This window comes from Mchenga conophoros, linkage group LG23 (assembly GCF_057382185.1).
Source record: "Mchenga conophoros isolate Kocher_MC1m ecotype Shallow Benthic linkage group LG23, M_conophoros_male_GT1.1, whole genome shotgun sequence".
NCBI classification, from domain to species: domain Eukaryota; kingdom Metazoa; phylum Chordata; class Actinopteri; order Cichliformes; family Cichlidae; genus Mchenga; species Mchenga conophoros.
The window spans coordinates 953,399-972,600 of NC_140547.1; the positions used below are offsets into that span (position 1 = coordinate 953,399).

The 19,202-nt window shown below is 42.7% G+C and overlaps 2 protein-coding genes across 5 annotated transcripts; one reads left to right on the forward strand and one right to left on the reverse strand.

Annotated features, from left to right (window-relative positions):
* Positions 1-1,929: 1,929 nt before the first annotated feature.
* On the reverse strand, positions 1,930-10,938 carry alkal1 (ALK and LTK ligand 1). 2 transcript variants are annotated; one of them, XM_085264582.1, is made up of 6 exons: positions 10,800-10,938; positions 10,228-10,509; positions 8,162-8,215; positions 7,549-7,632; positions 5,417-5,490; positions 1,930-3,328 (listed from the first exon to the last, which is right to left on the reverse strand). In XM_085264582.1, exons 2-5 carry the CDS (start codon positions 10,496-10,498, stop codon positions 5,426-5,428), a joined length of 474 nt encoding a protein of 157 aa, XP_085120708.1. In that variant the 5' UTR covers positions 10,499-10,509; positions 10,800-10,938; the 3' UTR covers positions 1,930-3,328; positions 5,417-5,425. The 2 variants fall into 2 exon arrangements, with proteins under 2 accessions (XP_085120708.1, XP_085120709.1); XM_085264583.1 differs by having other exon boundaries at positions 1,938-3,328; positions 7,549-7,629.
* Positions 10,870-17,978, forward strand: LOC146546290 (dynein regulatory complex subunit 11). 3 transcript variants are annotated; one of them, XM_085264581.1, is made up of 19 exons: positions 10,870-10,959; positions 12,578-12,905; positions 13,008-13,127; positions 13,292-13,474; positions 13,571-13,642; positions 13,720-13,925; positions 14,028-14,112; positions 14,191-14,301; positions 14,455-14,530; positions 14,874-14,980; positions 15,161-15,247; positions 15,325-15,386; positions 15,461-15,543; positions 15,944-16,051; positions 16,133-16,332; positions 16,717-16,803; positions 16,873-17,050; positions 17,139-17,377; positions 17,620-17,978. In XM_085264581.1, the coding sequence occupies exons 2-19, from the start codon at positions 12,807-12,809 to the stop codon at positions 17,728-17,730; spliced, it is 2,214 nt and encodes a 737-aa protein (XP_085120707.1). In that variant the 5' UTR covers positions 10,870-10,959; positions 12,578-12,806; the 3' UTR covers positions 17,731-17,978. The 3 variants fall into 3 exon arrangements, with proteins under 3 accessions (XP_085120707.1, XP_085120705.1, XP_085120704.1); XM_085264579.1 differs by lacking the exon at positions 10,870-10,959 and adding an exon at positions 12,006-12,141; XM_085264578.1 differs by lacking the exon at positions 10,870-10,959 and adding an exon at positions 12,021-12,178.
* Positions 17,979-19,202: the final 1,224 nt, after the last annotated feature.

The following is a 19,202-nucleotide window of genomic DNA, read 5'->3' on the forward strand; positions in this document are numbered from 1 at the left end:
TAAACGATATTCCACGTGCACAAATCACTTTCATTGATGTCGCTGATGTTCTGTGATGTGAAGCATTTATTTTTAACGATCATGAAAAAGGACGGTTTATGTAATTTCTCCACATAATGGGAACAAACTGACCGTAAATTAACTCTTAACTATATGTCACGTCTGGGTGAAAAAAAAGATGCCTTGAAGTTAATCGGTGCGTTCAGACCTAACCGTGGCAGCACACTCAGTGTGGGGCATGCAGAGGGGGTGGCAGGAAGACAGCTCCAACACCTCCAGGACACGCGATCAAAGAGGCTGGCGCACAGACAGCTGCGGCGGCGCACTTCTCATCAAATCACACGGCACGGCACGGACCGGCCCAGGCTGCGCAGGGGTCACAGAATCCCCAAACAATCTTTTTATAAACACACAAAAGAACAACAGGTGTTTTCTTCACATCACTCAAACCCACAACGGCTCTTTCAGCACGATGGAAAAAGCCACGAAGGAACTGGACTGTGATGATGAAGATGACAATGCAGTCGTCTTTCAGCTGTCAGATTCCCGATGAAGGATGTATTATCTGAATTGACATTATTGGTGACTCATGTAGGATTTGTGCATTTCGCAAAAGACATGAGAAGAGAGATGAATTAATCATGAGACATGAAGTGAATCAATGAACCCTCGACAGCAATTTTACAGTCATCAAGACGACTGCGATCACTATAAATAAGGCGGTTTGACTGAATGAAGCCTTGGGGTCCAAGCATTTGGATCAAAGTGTTCTTCTGTGGATGGGGCAGGGCTTTGATATTTACATCATAAGAGCCCATATTTAGGTTTTAGCATGAAATATGTTAGTAAGTGCCAAATGGCTAACAAAACTGCAGGAATGGGAGCATTGCATCCACTTGGTGAGCTGGTATCACATCCGAACAAGGCCCGAAGTTTACAGCAACGTGTCCTCCAGCCTCCATCTAAACATGGCTCCATGAACACGTTTCTCCTCACTGGTCTTGAGCTCTGATGGAGCTCGGTACCGCCTGACAGGAAGGAAATGGCATGGCTTTGGTCTCTATTTGCTATTTATTACAGCAGCATTTCTCAGAGGCACCAGAGGAAGGATTTGGTGCTTGTGTGTAATTGTATTAACGCCCTCCCACATACTGTCCCCTGTGCATCTTCTGTCTCCTCTCCTAATCTGTGCTGTTTGTCTCCAGATAAGTGATATCCTCCTCAGATTAGGATCCGGTGTCCCTGCTCTGCCTGCCCGAAGGGAAAGGGATCCCCAGTGTATCCCGTGGGGTGCGAGCAGTATTTTTAGCTTCCTAATCCTTTTATAGTTTGGGCTGAAAACATCACCCTTTTGCCTAATTGGTCCAGTTCATTACCGCACAGTACGCCACAGAGGAAGTGCTTCATCTGGATCCTTTCGGCTATTTGGTTTTGCAATATGCTGGTTTTTGGTGGGGCATAAATTTCTGAGCCGGATTCGTCTGTTCCTAAGCAACTTTGATTTGTGGAAGGGAGGCTATCACCGATTTTATTGCCCTGCAGCACAAGGACATCTCCTATCATGCTGGAAACATTGCACTGATAGGATCTGTACATCATCAGCACTAAAAAACAACCCAACCCGCCCCCCACCCACATATTTTCAACGGAGTTTAAGTTCACAACCCTTTGAACTGATGTCCGCTGCAGATGATTTTTTAACGATCCCACAACAGGCCAAACTTTGTTGAATAATGCATGATCCCTTGTAAGAAACACTTTCCTGCTAAGTCTGCAGAGACATACTGACGTGAGAACAGAGCTGTTGTAATCTTTGGCTTAGGGTATGTTTTCTTAGCTTATCAGCATCCTCACGTGTACGTGGGTCATTTATTTCACTCCCCAAATAAAAACAGCAATCACTGTCACTGTTCTCAGAGCACAAATGTACGACATGAAAAAGAGAAATAGATTTCTGACCTTTTTATTTTGTCAGCAGTTTAAAGCGCTCTGTACTGTAACCACAGCCAAGTTGACCCCCGTCCCCGAAATTCACAGTGAATTCAATTAAAAGAAAACACGAGAGAACCTCTGGAAGAAAAAAACACACATTTCTTTCTTTCCTGGCACAAAGTCAGACGAGTTGGAGACTACGCTCAGTTCAGCCTGTTAACTGATACAGCAGGTGGCCTGAGGCTTGAACACAAAGCACGTTTCAATCAGTGAATTTTGATGATCGTGAACAAACTTTCTTCAAACGGTTTTCTTTCCCTGCTTGATTGCACTTGTAAACTGCAAGAAACTTTCGCCAGAGCCAATTTGTCAAGTCTTCCGCACGGTACACAGATGTTTTCAAAGCCCACCATCAGCCATCGTGCAGCTAATTTAGATTCTCCCTATCAACAGCTACAACTCTGAAAAATGCCTTTCACGTGTGACTACTTGAGGAGTTCATCAAACCTTTGCTGAGCTTATCCAAAGCTGGTTCTTTGGAGCTCGGGTTGCTCAACATCCCGTCGAGTCCAAGATATCTGACAGCTAAGATTGAGTGTGTGATTGCCAGAGACAAGCAGAGGAATCTGCCAGAAATTTTGCAACAAGCTCCAGTTAGAGGAGAGAGTTTAGTAATGGTGGTCCCTGTTCAGAGAGCGTCAGAAAGGTGCTGAAAACTGAAAGAAGAAGAAATACTCGGGCCAGAAGGAGCATAAAGACCCACTGGCTGTGGCTTTCCCACAGCATAACAGCTGTAATGAAACGCAGTCTCTTTCAGGACACCGAACGGTGTTTCCTCTGCAAACTGGAGAGGCTGGCTTAATCACACTGCTCTCCACCAGCTTCCCCTCATCTTCAATGATGGCGACATGCTGTGCTTCAGTATTCTTTATTGTTCAGTACTGCAGTGCATTATCACCATTGCTCTTATTCCATATATTCTCAATGTCAGCCACATCCTTTAGTTCACTCCAGTGCCAAATAAAATGTAATGAAGTCAATGACAGAGCGTAACATCAGTATAACAGTGGGAGTCTTATATATGGATGAGAAAAGAAGCTTCTTCCTCATCCATAACTGTAATAACCAAAAAAGAATCAAATTTTGAATGACTGTGAAATTATTATATACATTCCTTCTCAATAAATAGGTGCATTTAATATTAAATTAATATTTCTTTACAGATACATGGTATATACAGGTACATCCATTCAAAAACAACCAACGGCGTCCGTCGATGACAGCGAGAACAACAGAAAGTAGAAACACTAGAAACACAACCACGTTCTCATGACTGCTGTGGGTTTGAAGGCACTTCCTTGGCACCACGTCGATCCTTCTTCTGTTATTCTGGGACCTGCAATCAAAAGAAAATACAAAACCTTGATGAGGATGAACCGTCACTCCTTCCTGCATCCTTTCAGACTGCATGTTTGCTTGTGGCTCCCAGAGTTTGTAGAATGGGAGGCAGAGCGTCTTCTGTGGAAGCAGCTCCCACTGTGGATCCAGGAGATAGACACCCCCAGCGTACATGCAAGTTCAGGCTTTTCCTTACAGTTAGGATCAGGTGACCCTGAGGCATCCTTTAGTTCAGCTGGAACAGGCTCCTTTTCACTCCCCACGTGTTTGTGCACCACTGCTGCACGCCATTACACTGCTTCTTCTTCTTCCTGTCTCCCACGGTATATTTCTTTTCTATTTGCAAACGTGATGGTTTTCAGAAGCTCCTCTGCTAACAGTTAACGACTGCTAGGCTAGCTACAGTAGATTTGTTCATTACTAACATTTTGCAAATCAGATTTTCCCTGCAAGGCAAACAGAAGAAGGCTAAGACGCCCCCGCAAAGCAGGAACTGTATTTAGAAAACTAAAACTAGAAAACTAATTATACTTCCACGTTCACCTCCAACACCTCCATGCAAATTTTTGTTGTTTTCCACTCAACGATGTAATTCTGCTAACATCTCTATTAAGAAATGACCAGAATGACGACATAACGAATCCTTTAATATTCCCTCTGATTGTTACATTTGTCAGATTTCGCCGACAGGATCTTATTATCTGATTCACTTGAGAAACTGAATACCTGGGATGTGTCAGCCTCTTCAAATTTATAATCACCAACTCCACTACAGAAAAATCCAATGAACCAAGATGACCGCTTGTAGAGATGAACTGTAAGAGCAATCACTCTCCAGCTAATTTCCTGTACTGAATGTGTGCGTTTACGCTGCAGCATTTAGACAGCAGTGAACCCTTCAGACCTGCTGTCACAGAAGATCAATTTTAAAAAGGCCTGACAACGACAGCGTCGTAAATTACTCCACTGATGTCCGTCCTCTGTCCTGAGAGCGGTCGTATTAATAGATCTCTGACTCACTCACTGGCCTGCACCAGTTACCAGTCACTTTGTGGAGCATTGGACTGCCATTACCTCATAAGACTTTGTTGTTACACTTTCTCTTACCGTACACTACTAAATCTCTATTTGCACTATTTGCCTATTTGCACTACACTGCCTGGTTACACTCAATGTCACTTACCCATTATATTGTATATTATATAGCTTTCTTGTTATATGTAAAATTGTATTTATTTAAATTTTTACTTTTTAATTATTTTACTTGCATTTTTTAATCACTTTTATATTTAAATATATTTAAATGTTCATTTGCTATTTATCTAGGGATTGAAGAGTAACGCAATTTCTATTCTCCGTATGTCCTGTACATGTGGCAGAATCGACAAATAAAGTTGACTTTGACTTTGACTTTTGACTTTGATTTAGTGTGAGGAAGTACACGAGTGGCGTTTCTCCCACGAACGTCGGGAAGCAGTGACGTTCATGGAAAAAGACTATACACACACACACACACACACACACACACACACACACACACATATATATATATATATATATATATATATATATATATATATATATATATATATATATATATATATATATATATATATATATATATATGTATGTATTTTTACTTTAACCCCTCTGTTGTTGTGGATGCAGGAGACCACGGGTGAAGTCTTATTATCTCTGTGTGCCATTTCCTCACATGTGCTTGACAACATGAATTACATGCTCTAATGTGCATGTTTGGCATAAAGAGAACTGAATGTATAAAATCTGCAGCTCTGTTCTTTCTGACTCTCACTCCACTACAGACCTAAATTTAAACCCTGTTCTGACAGGCTAGCATGTCATCAAAGCATACAGTCTTCTTACGTAAAGAAATGTTGAATTTAACATTTCTACTTAAATCCCCCCCCCCCCCCCCCCCCAGCTCTGTATCACACATTCAATTAAACTGACCAAAAGCAACAAAGACCTCTGAATTAATATTTCTGTCTTCTTTAACCTCGTTTATTGTCTATTCAGAGGATGATGACAACAAATGATGACAGTCAGGAAAGCAGGAAAAACTTACATGCAATATCTAGGACTGCATGCAGAGTGGACTCATCGCTAATCGTGTTAGCAATCTCGCACATCGTTTGTAATCTGGGGAGAAAAACATGATGTTAATATAACGCCTCCCTGGTAACCATATCAGTAAAAAACAAACATGAAACGTTTTGATTTGTGGTAAAAATAGTAACGTAGACATGAGGTCTCAGGTTCACAGTGAAATACTTGTTAAACCGTGTTCTGCTGTGGCATCTATAGTAAAGTATACTTAACTTACTGGTAAAAGATAAAAAGCCAATTATATGTATGTATGTCTGTGTATATATATACATACACATACATATATAAAAAGAAATAGACCTAAGAGAAGGTTCTGAGCGCTGCTGCCACATGATAACTCCTGAAATACAAACAGAGTCCCGTTTTCTGACCCTGACATCTGTAATATCTGCGTGACATGAACTGCGTCCCACAATCCTCTGGGCCAACCCAGCATCCTGTATGTGATCCATTGGCCAGCATTGTCTCACTATTGTCAGGCTTTAAATAAACTTCCTTAACCTCGGGACAATCCTGATTATGTGATGTAGTTTGATGCCTGTTTGACTCGGTCACATGTGTGAAAGGCATCAGGAAGAGGAGGAGCTTCTCGCTCTAATTTATTGTGTGACAAACGCACACCCCCAGCATTACCGTCTGCACTCACTGATGTCTGTGGACGGTTTCCTCATAATTCCCATATCATTAATATCCCAGAAGGAAGACCGGGATTTTCATAATACATCACCAAATTGTCTTAACAACAGAATCAAATAATAAAACATCGTGTTTGAGCTTTGAAATCCCTGCAGCTCTGTTTACTTTTACTAGAAACCCTCGGCGTTATCGTGTACAGCTCAAGTGTCAAACTCGTTTTATTTCAATGCTGCGTGTGCGCAGGTTTGATCTCAGAAGTAAGAACGATTGCATAAGAACTTAAAAACACACTCACAGTTTTTTTACATAACGTGAACGATTCATTTCCAGTGTAGCTGCGATTTCTGCAGTCAGTCTTGTAAATCACACAGTTTAGTGTGGTACTGCAGGCCGTGGGTCACATCGCTGTCACAGAGAAGGCTGACAGTGATTCAGGCTTCTGTTTGGACGGCCGCTCTGATATGATCCCCTATTCATTAGGGGTGGGGGAAAAATCGATACTGTGTAGTATCGTATATTTTGTTTGCTGATAATGTATCGATGCAGGGACAGCACAAATCGATATTTTGTTACAGAAAAAGGTTTTTGTGCTCTGACTTCAGAGCATGTTGATCCTTTTTCTGAGCAACAATCCTGACGCTGTCCAAATGTGTTTAACTGTTTTTTGGCAGAAATAAACATGACAGTTTACTTATTTTAATTTAAGACATGTTTTATTTTAATTACGTTTAAAACTTTTTTATTTAATGTAAAATTATATTTTGTTTTAATTTACTTTCAAATTCTTCAGTTGCTGAAGGGGCTGCATAGTTTCCATATTGCATAGTTCAGAATAGCTGTAATTGTACCAGATGGTTTCAGTTAAGTTGGACTAGACTGTAATACAAACCGTTCAGTTTGTCAACAATAAAACTGAGATGAGAGAAAGACTGAGTGCGAGACTTTGTTATTAGATAAAACTAATATTGATGAAGTTTACCTTTATGGACAGAATCTGAATATCGCAAAATATTTTAAAAAATTGCAATAATATCGTATCGTGCGTTAAGTATTGTGATAATATCGTATCGTGGGATGTTTGGTGATTCCCACCTCTACTATCTATGCTTCTGGCATAAATACAGATACGATATCCCTCAATCACTACAGTTTTTACTCCCTAAATGTTAGCCAGCGGTGGTGTATATCCCCCTCATCCACAAATCAAAATGACTTTATAATTTAAGAACAGTTTAAAGCAATAAAGTTTGTCTTATTAAGCACAGAGTTTAGCACTCATAAACTGAACTCGGATCAGGTTTGACTGGTAGTTGATTTAAATGTCATAGTGTGACAACTCCAACCCAAACAAACTGTTAAGACGTTACAGTAAACCCGTAAAAGCAGGTTTTGAGGAAGCGCAGAGATCATCGAGCACATCAGCAGAAACAGAACAGGAGAAGAAGTCATACATACATGCTGGTGTCGAGCAGTCCCTCGTGTTGTGATAAACTCTATGAAAGTGTGTTTTGCACTCCGATGAGAACTTGACTGGTCCTGCTTAACAGAAAAAGGTCTCATCAGATAAAGCAATCATTTTTGAATCTTATTTGCAGGTGTAATTAAGCTTACAGTTAATGTGAACAGACATGTGCTAACTAAAGCTGGACCTGGCCTTAGTGTGCAGGGGAATCGAGTCTTCAATTAGAAGCACATCTAACATTTAAGCTTCCAGATTTTCACATCACTCATGAACCCTGCACATAGTTCCTGAGACAAATAATCAGCTTAATGTGCCGCTGCCTTCAGCTTAATACTGTCAGCTTCAGACCATGTGCTGTTTCTCAGCACTGCTGCCCTACAAGCAACCCTTTCTTAACTTACTGCAGCCCCCAGTGTTCGTGATGTTTTCTATGACCTGAGCAGACTGCATGCTGGCTTGGAAAGAAAAGGATTTTTTTCACAGGGGCAAAAGGAGGAATTTGCACTGGATTAGTGCCATCAATGCTGGGACAGTTAGTTGTCAGAAACAAACGGTCTTGCATTAGAGACAGAGTTTGTGCTCCTAGTGTCGTCTTTGGTTTCTTACCTCCAAAATGCTCAATGATTTTCTCTTTCATGTTTGCATCTCTGGAAAAGATTTCTGGAAAAGAAACTCACTGTTAGCTTCTCACCATCTGAGCAAAGTTATGCATGAACCACAGTGACGGAGGGATCGTCAGTGTTAACAGTCTCCCTCCTGCATCATGTTTCAAGAATCTCAGCAGTGTCGCTGCTTTACGTGACGATGCACAGCTGCTTTGCATTATTAATAACTTTGAAATGTTTTTGGATTTTACTGCACACGTCCCAACTGCAGAATCATAAATGAACATTATTCATTCTCTATTAAGTTCCTCAGATGTGCACCAAATGTAGTTTTTCTCCAACTGATTGACACACTCGTGTTTTTGTCCACGGTTTGCACTCTGAGGAAATTTTGTGTATTCATAAAGACACCAAGGACCTCTGTTTGTATTAACTGTCCATCCAGGCAACACAATGGCCATGCTTACAGGCTAAAGAGATTATTTTATGGGAGTTTAATGCCCATCAGAAGAAGTAAGTAGCTACATTAACCCTCCAGCAAGAGATTTGTGCAATGCTCTACGGGGGGATAAATATGGAAGAAAATCACTTAGATGCACTAAGAAAAATCACAGAGAATATTACAAAATTAATTTAGGAAGACGGACAGAAGACAACCCATAAGAGCAACACGGGTCAGGTTTTCAGGGTCTACATATGTGGAGGATTAGTGAATGTGTCGACACTGTTTTTAGCTGCCAGTCCTAAACTGTAACAATGTAACAGATAAAACCAGCTAGAAAATAAGTGCCTGGCTTCATGGCGTGTTTCTTGAAACAACCGTAGCTGTAGAGGAAGAGGTGAGTGTGCCGCACACATCAGTGGATTTATCGATGTTTCTCTTTCCTCCTCGTTGTGTTCAAAACATCCATCCTTGCGTGACCACAAATCTTTGGTAGCGTTGCACGCACCGCTTGCTAATGTGCTGCTTTTTATATCCTCAAAAGATGAATTCCATCCAGTCAGTGGTCTGAAAGGTACTTTTCCAACTGCATGAGCTGGAGCCAAGATTTTAAGCTGTATAACGCCTGCACAACATCTCTACGACAGGATCTAATTGATAGTGGTATTGGACACAGTCTGATATTGGAAATAAACAGCACATTATGTTAACTTAGCCCTTAATATACTCCCACACATACCAGTGAGGCACAGCCCTCGACTACTCTCTGAGTCTGTTAAAGCGATAAAAACAGTTGCATAAAAGGATTTTCTGGATTCCTTTTCTTTATCACATTCGAGCGCACCTTCTTTGCCAGGTTTTAGATATTTGAAGAGTTGCAGCATTAATGCAGATTTACTGAAATGTCTGAGACGACTCAGTTTTAGTAAAAATCCTGTTAAATGTCGCAAGGGCAACATTCAGTAACATGCTCTGGATAGTCTTCCCAGATAAATAAAGTCCAGTGTTTATAGTCTCCTCATACAGGCTCTTCATTCCATAACGGTCAAAAAAGTATTTTAGTTAGAGTATCACTGATGCAATGCCGTGTACGTGACACAGCACAACCAGTCTGCTTTATCTGCTCTGTCTGCAGACGTGAATGTGACCGGAGATGCTTTCCAGGACACTACAGCGCCTGTGTGCATGTTGGGCGCTCATCACTCACGTTAAAGAGTCCAATCATACTGAATGACTCATTCACAAGTTTAGCATCACCATGCCCCTCCTACCTTAATCAGCCTATCCACATCTCCATCTGTCCAACAGTCAGTTAAACACGTGTTGAAGAAACATGGTCAGAAAACAGGTCTTCAAAATGAAGCACACCTGCATTGTGTTCATGGAAACCACTTTAAATTTAGCTGGACACTTGAGGCCAGACGGATGTGGATGCTGACCTCTCTGAGCACCAGTGACACACAAAATTACAAAATTTAACTCGAACAAACCAGTTTCCATTCAGCTAAAAGAAGCTCTTGAATAAGGCGTGCAGCACTGCCCAGAACACTGACAGCTGTCCCCAACTGTAAAATGGGGATTATGCCTTCATCATCAGAACCTAAAAATAAATCTTATCAGCTTACCTGAGAGTCTACTGTTATCCAGCCTAGGGACATAGAAAGGCTTTTCCCGGGAGGAGAACTTCATGTCTTGTGCTGAAGTGAAGAGTCCACTGCTACAGCGCCTGGAGATGGGTTTCTCCCGTTGCTGGCTGTCTCTGATAACCTGTAAGATTAGATCCAACAGGGTCCTTCGTTCTTTCTGCTTGTCCTCCTTGCTGTCCATACACTGACCCGAAGTGATGAGCAGAAAGAAGATAGTGAGCAGTACGTGCCATTTCCTTTCCACCTGCATGACTTTACTGTCTGAAAGCATGAGCAGACGGGTTTTGTTACACGAAAGTCATTACACGAAAAGAAATGCCTCATTTGTTTGACTGGACTGACCAAAAACACACTTGGACAGTTTGCATTATGATTTACATGAAGGGACGAATCAGCACTGATATTTGAAGTCCTTCACATTTTCATTATTACAGCAAAATTAATAAAATCTGCATGTTGGAGATAAAATAGGTAACTTCTAAAAAATCTCCACTTTCCCCTTGTTTAATACAAGAGTAACGCAAATGCATTTAACTGAACTTCAAACTTACTAGTTTAGGAGTTAAAGATGCTTATGTCCTGGAGGGTGGACACAGTTGTCTTCAGCAAATTCTTCCGATCCGATAGGAGAGAAAGCCAACAGACTGTGCTCACCACCGTCTTTCTTGAAATAATGCGTTCCTATTTATACGAGGAGCCACCTTCTTGAAGGTAATACAATCGATTTTGAGTGGGTGGGAAAGCAATGTTGACATCTTTGGTGTAATTTCTTCCAGTGGCACTCGCTCACTTAGGCATGAGCCACTCCTTTACGCACCAAAAACATCACTAGTTGTAGTTGAACGGGACAGGCTACTTGCAAATAAAAACGACCCTCTTATAGATGCAATAATGGGCGAAGATCTGAAAAAGTCCCCCGTGCACTATAACTTCCATTAAAAAAGAAAGAAAAAAACCCGACAAAGACCGTGGCGCGGAAGCGCACGAGTGTCCACTTTTCCAAAAAGAGCGACTTGTTGGATGTTGGGTGCAGAGAAGTGAAGAATCTGTGGGCATGTGAGCTTCTAGCTGACCTGTCAGCGTGCCGATGTTTTTGCTCACCGATGTCCAAGTCTTGTGACCGCCTAAGCGCCGCAGATATTGCGCCTCCTGGAGCAGCCATCCGGCTTTTTCCCACACATGCTGAACAGAGTCATGTCCGTGTATAACTCTAAAACTTTACCTACAGGTGTGGCAGGGTTACGGAGTGGTGTAATTAGTGGGTCGCTACATTTCAGATGCATCTGATACAGACACACCTGCTGACTCAGCTGCTGGAACTGTGGCTCCAATCCAGTTTAAAATACAAAGTTTGTATGAGTGTAACAGTGAGGCAAATCTATTAATGCGTGAAGTCTTCAGATTGATTCATTGTTTCATGTGTAATCAGTTATTAACAGGCTTCTATTTGTGCTTACAGAGATCCACGTTTGCACTTTGCATGCATTCACGTCACCTAGTTGCGTAAAGAGCTCATGTGGAAGCTTTAGATGTGCATTTCGTCATTCGATGTTTATTGGTGGTTTAAAAAGCACAGGAGGAGGAAGATGACATTACTGTTTTTATTATTGTTGTTGGTGTAGATGTTTATATGTTTTTATATTAATTGTGGAGAAGAAGCACTGTGCGTCAGGTGTTGGTCCCTGAACATAACCACTGTCTTCTGGGGCGCTCAACTGGAGCCCAAAGGTATCTTGACACCTTTGGAGGGTATGCGGAGCGAAACACGACTTTCAACGCGGACAGACTTCCTGTGTTACTGTTACTATGGAAACAGACCACGCACTGAAGGCTGAGCTAACGTTAGCTGTAGCTAACCTTGGTTTAGTTTCGGCTCCGTGGGACCTTTCTTTGGTTAGAGACACGTTTTCTATCTAAATATGTCGCAAAGGTAACCTGTTCAAAAGCCACGTGCTTGTTGTTGTGAAGTGTTTAATGTTTGCTTGTTGTGCGTAAAACGTGAAAATATCTGTGCCCAGTAAGTCAAACTAAAGAAAGTATCACAGCAGGGATATTTCAAATTTAGCAGCATATTTGATCACAGAATAAATAAAGGGTCTTATTATTATTGTCAATCCCAATGAGTAATGAGACTCCAGCTGAATAGCAGCGCTGACACGTGTGCTGGTTTCTGCTCTTTAAATATTTAGCTTTGTTGTTATTCGCATTTGCAAGTCATGATCGTTTATTCTTGTTATTCTTTGAACAATCACTAACCTGCATTATGTACCTTTCACTCACAGACTGTTCGTTCTGGCACAAACTCATCAGATTGCTTCCACTTTTTCAGGACATACAACCAGCTGTGGGCAGATGCCCAGTTAGAGCTGAGCTGTCTGCTAGAAGAAGAACTACCAGCTGAGCCCCCGCGCCCTGAAAAAGACAGAGTCGTTTTCTTCCAGCGTCTGGCCGTGCTTTTTGTGCGCTACACTCAAATCTTCAGACAGCTGGAGAAAGCCTATGACCTGGTGGTCCACCCTCAGAAGAGGAGATTTATTCACTCAGCTCTTGAAAGTGTGATGGGAAGAGTGTTAGAGCTGAAAAATGAAATGGTGGAGAAAGAGTTTTCAGAGTACCACTACATGGATGATGTGCTTCATGATTTGAAGCTCATACCTGTACGTTTGATTTCTGAGTTCAAGATAAAACCAAAATAAGCTTCTGCACACCGGCGCCCAGGACCAACATAGTAACCACTGTTTACTCTGATGTCCTGTTAGGCCGACCTCGAGATCCCCATCCCTCGCTACTTTCACAGTGAACGCAGCAAAGAGGTGCAGCAAAGAAAGGCCATGCTGACTGACATCCTGAAAATGGCGGAGGTCACTGAAACTCCTGAGGTGAGTGGAAAAGCAGCCAAATCTTTTAAAGCCCTGAAACTTTCTCGCTTAATTTGTTCCTGTCATTTTGTTACACGCTTATGCAACAACTGTTACATTTAATGAGCCGGCGTCATGCAGAAGGTGTTCCCGTACTTTTGTCTGTTCTATTTTTGTCCCCACAGCCTGTAATGGCCAAGAAGATGAGTCAAGAGGAGGCAGTGAAGATTATTCAAGTGGCAGAGCGGGCACGACAAGGACGTGAAAGGGCAAAGTTCAACATGAAAAACTTAAATATGAACACCATGTACAGGATCAAGGAACCTGGAGCAGAAAGTGCTGAATCCGCTGCAGTCTGCATCCAAAAGGTCCATCGTTACTCACACACCACGTGTCACGTGCCATCTTCTTTTTCTGTGCAAGCACTCGTTCATGCTCACAGGTACAATTGAATGTACTCGCAGGTGTGGAAGGGCTACGTGCAGAGGAAGAGGACAAAAACTGCCAGAGAGGAGGAGATGATTCTTCTGGGAATGGTGGGTAAAATGCGGCTTCATCAAGATACTTTTTAATGTTTATAAGAAAACACTAGAGTGCTGAATTTTTGTTCTAGAATATGGATCCAAAGTATGAGGAGCCACGCCCTGCGGAAATGACGGCCCAGGCCATCGCGGCTTCCACACGAGTAAAACAGATGGAGCACGAGGAGGCTTACCAAAAGGCCACAGTGGATGTCATGAACCAACTACGGGATGTGGAAGGGGACGACATGAGCAAAAGCATGAAGGTGCAAATTCAGCAGTGGTTCACTGAGTGCCGGTAAGCTGGCAGAGAGTTTGTTTCCATGATTTTTCCCTCTGGTCACGGAGCTTTTTCACACTTGGTGGGTTTAGTTTCACGTTTGAATCTTCGATGTTTTAGCAATGCTACAGGAACATTTCCAGACTACCCAGATGAAGAAGATGGAGGTTCTGCCCTCATTTTTGCTGAAAAGACCCCTCAGCAGGTAGAATCCAGTCTGATTTAAAGGTTTTATTCGTGCTTTAATATTGTTCGTAAACAGTGGCGTTGGTGGGTTTTTTAGTTGTTGGAAGAATTTGCTGCAAAAGAAGAAGAAGAGGCCAACGCCAAAGCTAAAGGAAAAGAAGAAAAGAAGGAAAAGGGGAAAAGTGACAAGAGGAAGGAAGACGAGGAGGTGGGGAGACACCGCTGTTTTTAATTTAGTAGAACAATCTGTAAAATGATTATTACTGTATCTTAGATAAGAATATAGCAAAATATTGAGCTCAATCAAAGCAAAACCAAACGCTTCACTTTGTGTTCATCGCTGTAACTGCATCACGATCAGGTGGAGGAGGCAGGGCTGAAGATGCTGCCCTCTGCATTTCTGCTGGACCTCGAAGTTGAAAGTAAAATCTACGCAGGTACGGTCCAGCGCCAAACACTGACAGTTTGTTTAAATGTTAAAAACCTTTAACACTAAAACTCGTGATTCACATCCAGTTTGCAACAAAGCGTAAAGGTTTTTGTTTGTTTTGGCCAATCATGAGTCTTTGTGAGTATCACAGTTTATCCTGATGCATGCTGAGTCATGCAGGTAAGTAACTCTGTAAGTTCTGTTCATCTGGACGTTTTCAGTTTCGTCACTCATCCAGGTGACTTCTCCAGCCTCCAAGTGACGAGCCGCTTTTCCCCCACGCTGCGTCCTGATGAGCAGCGCCAACCTTTCACGCGCATACTTAGAGTCTGCATCTTTGTCATCCTCAGACTTTTGGCACAATCGCAGCGAGTACGGAAACTTTAACCAAATGCACGACCCGGAGCTGATCAAGGAAGAAAAGAGGAAAGTCATTGAGGCGGAAATTCGAGTGAAGGTGCGGCGAAGGCTCCAGCACACGAGCCACCATTGTAAAAGCAATTCTTGGCTCATTTCACAGCAAAACACCCGTTTGCTTCTGCTTAGCCTTAAATTAACATTTCGTTTGGTCTTAACAGAGAGTTTGATGCAATGCTTGGGTTTGCCTCACTCACTGGTGATGTTTTGCTCGCACCAGGTCGATGAGCAGATGAGACACGAACTGGCTGAGTGGAAGCTGTCTGTGGATAAAGACAAGGGCGGTAAGACGAAAGCAAACGCCAAGGTACCTGACTGAGAGACGGCGGCCGCAGTTTACGCTGATTCCTTGAAGCGTGTTGCTGATTGTGTTTGTTTCTGCAGAAGAAGAAAGGCTCTAAGAGTGGAAAGAAGAAGAAAAAGGAAAAAGACCTGACGGCTGATCGGTGAGGTCACGCGCAGCCTGATTGGATGTTCAGCACAATGCAGAAGAGATTTCATCTTTTATTCACATCTGTAGGACTCTGCAGTCTCTGTGTCGGGAGCTGGTGGAGCAGGGCTTACTGAAGCAGACACGTAATGTTCAGCTGCAGGATTTCTTGGGTAAGACACGACACACTGTGACAGAAATGCTTTTGTCTAATTGTAACTTGTTTTTGTGTGCTTGTGCATGATGTGCTGGTACTCCACAGGAAGTTCACCACTGAGCTGTGTTAAGTAGAAACTATGGCGCGTGGATGTGCTGCCCTCTTTTGGCTCGCGTTGCTAAAACTAATCTCATGCAGTCGTTCGATGTAATGTTGATGATTTTGCACCGACTGTCTATATTCATACGTCACAGTTCAGTTAAGTACAGATTAAATAAAATGCTGTAACTTATTACATCATTTTATATCCCAGCCTTTGTTAAGGTGAGATTTATTCACTGATTATGGTTTTGCAGAACATTTGTATTGTGTCGATGTGAAACTAACAAACAGGTGACTTGCTGCATACTCCCTAGGCGACTATAGCTACCTGGGGACCACGCTGAGGCAACACGACATTGAGCCCATGCCGTCATTGTCAGATGTGCGACAAGTCATATCTCTGTACGCAGTTCTGCCGTTAGGTATTAAAGCCAGCACCGATCTTTCACATCAACGGGACAGAAAACATCTGTAGTTTGAAATAACATGCGCGTCACTTTCAGGCTCTCAGGTGGTACACGAGAAGGCTCCTCTGATAAAGTCGGTCCTGCTGGTCGGACCCACGGGTGTGGGTAAAAAGATGCTGGTCCATGCGGTTTGCCACGAGACGGGCGCCTGCCTGTTTGATCTGTCTCCCCTGAACACAGCCGGAAAGTACCCAGGCAAGAGCGGGCTCGCCATGATGCTTCACATGGTGTTTAAGGTGAAACGGCCAACCGCAATCAATGCTTTTAATCTCGCGTGTGCAGCACAAATGAGAAGAATTTGGTGATTTAAAGACTTTAAAAAAGGTAAAATCAGACTGCATTCAGATTTTTCTGTCATTATCTTAAAGACTCAAAGTTATGAAGGCAGAACCTTAATGAACTTACATGACAAACTGGTTAATGTCAAGCAGAATAAAGAAGCCAGTGCATAGAAAAATGCAGCGTGAGTGTAACCCAAATAAGGCGGAAGAAAGAGGGCTGAGGCTCACAGACTAGAGTGCATCTAAAGACAGGCTTGTGTTCAGCTGGCGTAGCAGCAGAAATGACCCACATCACCATGAACATTTGCATCCTGCTAAGTTCCTCCTGATCGTTTACAGGTTGCGAGACTGATGCAGCCTTCAGTGATCTGGATCGAAGATGCAGAGAAAATGTTTTACAGGAAAATCCCCAAAGAGGAAAAAGAGGTAAAGCAGACAAAGGGATTGTCGTTGTGTACAAATGTTGTAAAGCTGATTTTTCCATGTGGTTAATAGTTGGACCCTAAGCGGCTGAAGAAAGATTTGCCCAAGTTCCTGAAGCTGATCAAAGGGGAGGATCGCGTTCTGATCATAGGAACGACTCGAGACCCGCACAGCGCCGAGATCAAGTCTCTGTGCAAAATGTTCAGCAAAATCCTCCTCATCCCAAGACCTGACTACGGCTCAAGACGCAGTAAAGACAATTAAACGTCATGTTTTTGTAATGAATGTAACGATATTTCGACGACGTTGGTGTTAAACTTGACTCTGTTTGCCTTCAGTCCTGTGGAAGCAGCTGATCAGAAAACACGGAGGTGAAGGGACCGAGGCGTTGGACCTCAGTTCTCTGGCAAAGATTTCTGACGGCTATACTCCAGGACACATCGTCCAAGTGATTCAGAGCGTTCTTACCAAACATCGAGTCTTCCAGCAGGCAAAACGACCGCTGACTGCAGCCGAGTTTATCGCCCCGTTAGCCCAGATTGACCCCGTGTTCCAGGAGGAGGAGGAGGCCCTGAAGGTAACGTGGATGTCTTTGATGTAAAGAGTAACTCAACGACAGGCTGAGAAGCAGAATATTGAAGCCCGCTTTACTCTGGCTAAAAATAGACTAAAAGTACTGCGGATCACTTTATATAAAGGTTAGACACGAGATTATTAGAGGTTGTTAAGTTACTCTTTAGGATTTGCTTACATTTACATTCTTTGACAGTATTGTTGTCACTGACATTAAAATCATAAAAGGATTTCTTTTTCCAACAGAGCTGGTATGCAAAGACGCCCCTGGGAAAGAAGAGAAGTAAAGCTGCGTCAGGAAAGGAAGAAGAAGAACCAGCTAAAGACAAAAATACCAAGAAGAAAGGAAAAAAATGATCTTTTATTTGTTGTCTTTTACTGAAGTGTGTGAGTTGTACCCTCAGTGAGGCTGACGCTGTCCTGCGTCAGTAACACACATTAAGCTGCAGTCCCTGTGTTTGCAGCCACATCAGTGAAGTTTCTCTCTTGTGCAGGAGTTACCTGTAAACAGAACGCAGTCGTTTTCAAATCATTAGCATCCTACATTTTATTGAATGCAGTAGTTTGATGATTTTCAATTCTATGTCAGTAAAATGTTTCCAAAACGTTGGGAGGTCTTTTTTTCAGTATGCACGTGGGAACAAGGACGCCCACTTCTGCAGTGCGTTCGCTTTTTCTGCGTTTCGCTCGCTTGGTGTCGGATTTTATCCTCTCAGCTTTGTCATGTTTGTTTGGGTGGATGCCAGGCCGAGACTGTGGGCTTCCATACAAAGAAGAAGATCTAGATGCAGGTTCTTCATCCTTACTTCTGAATGGCCTGTTCTCTCTGAGGTGCAGTTTGTATATATATGTAAATATGACCCTTGACCTGTCAAACTGGTGACTGTAGCTGTGAGACTGAAGGCTAAGCTGTTATTAGATGTGCCAAGGCGGCTCAGTCAAGGACATTTAATGTTCAGGCTGTGGCTTCCTGGCTGTAGCGCTCAGTTATGAAGGTTAAGGAGATCCTCTTTTCTTTAGGTGTCACACACAAAGCCAGAGTAAAATTCATTTCCAGGGCACCGAGACGACGACAGGAGCCACATTTTAAATAATCACAGCGTGCTGCAGAGTCCTACAGTGTGCTCTTTGTTATTGCCTCTGTGTGGTGCAGAGAGTCAGGCTCAGAAGAAATGCCAAACACACGAGGGGGAGTGTTTCCAACATGATCCAGAGGCTTAGTTCAGCTGTTTCGTCAAGTTCTAAATTCCCTCGGCAGATCTTCACATTGACTTGGTTCCTTTACCGTGACTCTATTTTTAGAGTTTGTACACAAAGATCCACATTTCATCATGCAAAGCTCGTCTGTTGGACATCTTCACAGGATCAAGACAGAGGCTGCTCGTCTTTCATCTTCAGAAACAGCGACAGCCTTCGAGTCAGAAATACAACGAAATATTTGTTCCTACACCGACTCGATATTTTACCTGTTAAACATTGCAGTGAATGAGCTTCTGTAAACTGAGAATGGCTTCTGTGGACCACCGTTCTCCTTCGCAGTGATGACAGGTTATTTTCTGTGCCCCACAGAGATAATCTCTGCTGATACAGTTTCACTGGCACATGGGACTGTCTGTCAGACTGAGGTTTACACAATGCTGCCTGGCTCTGGCTTTCTTCTTTTTGATGAGGGATTCCCACAAATCTGAACTACGTAAAAATGGTTAAAACAATAGCATAAAGGCTGAAGCACGGTTGGCTGCTGGGCTTTGACCGTCTCATTGTAATGTTTCCTGTATTTGGTTTTTGGGGCAAACTGAGCTTTTCAGATCCCAGATGCAGCCACACAG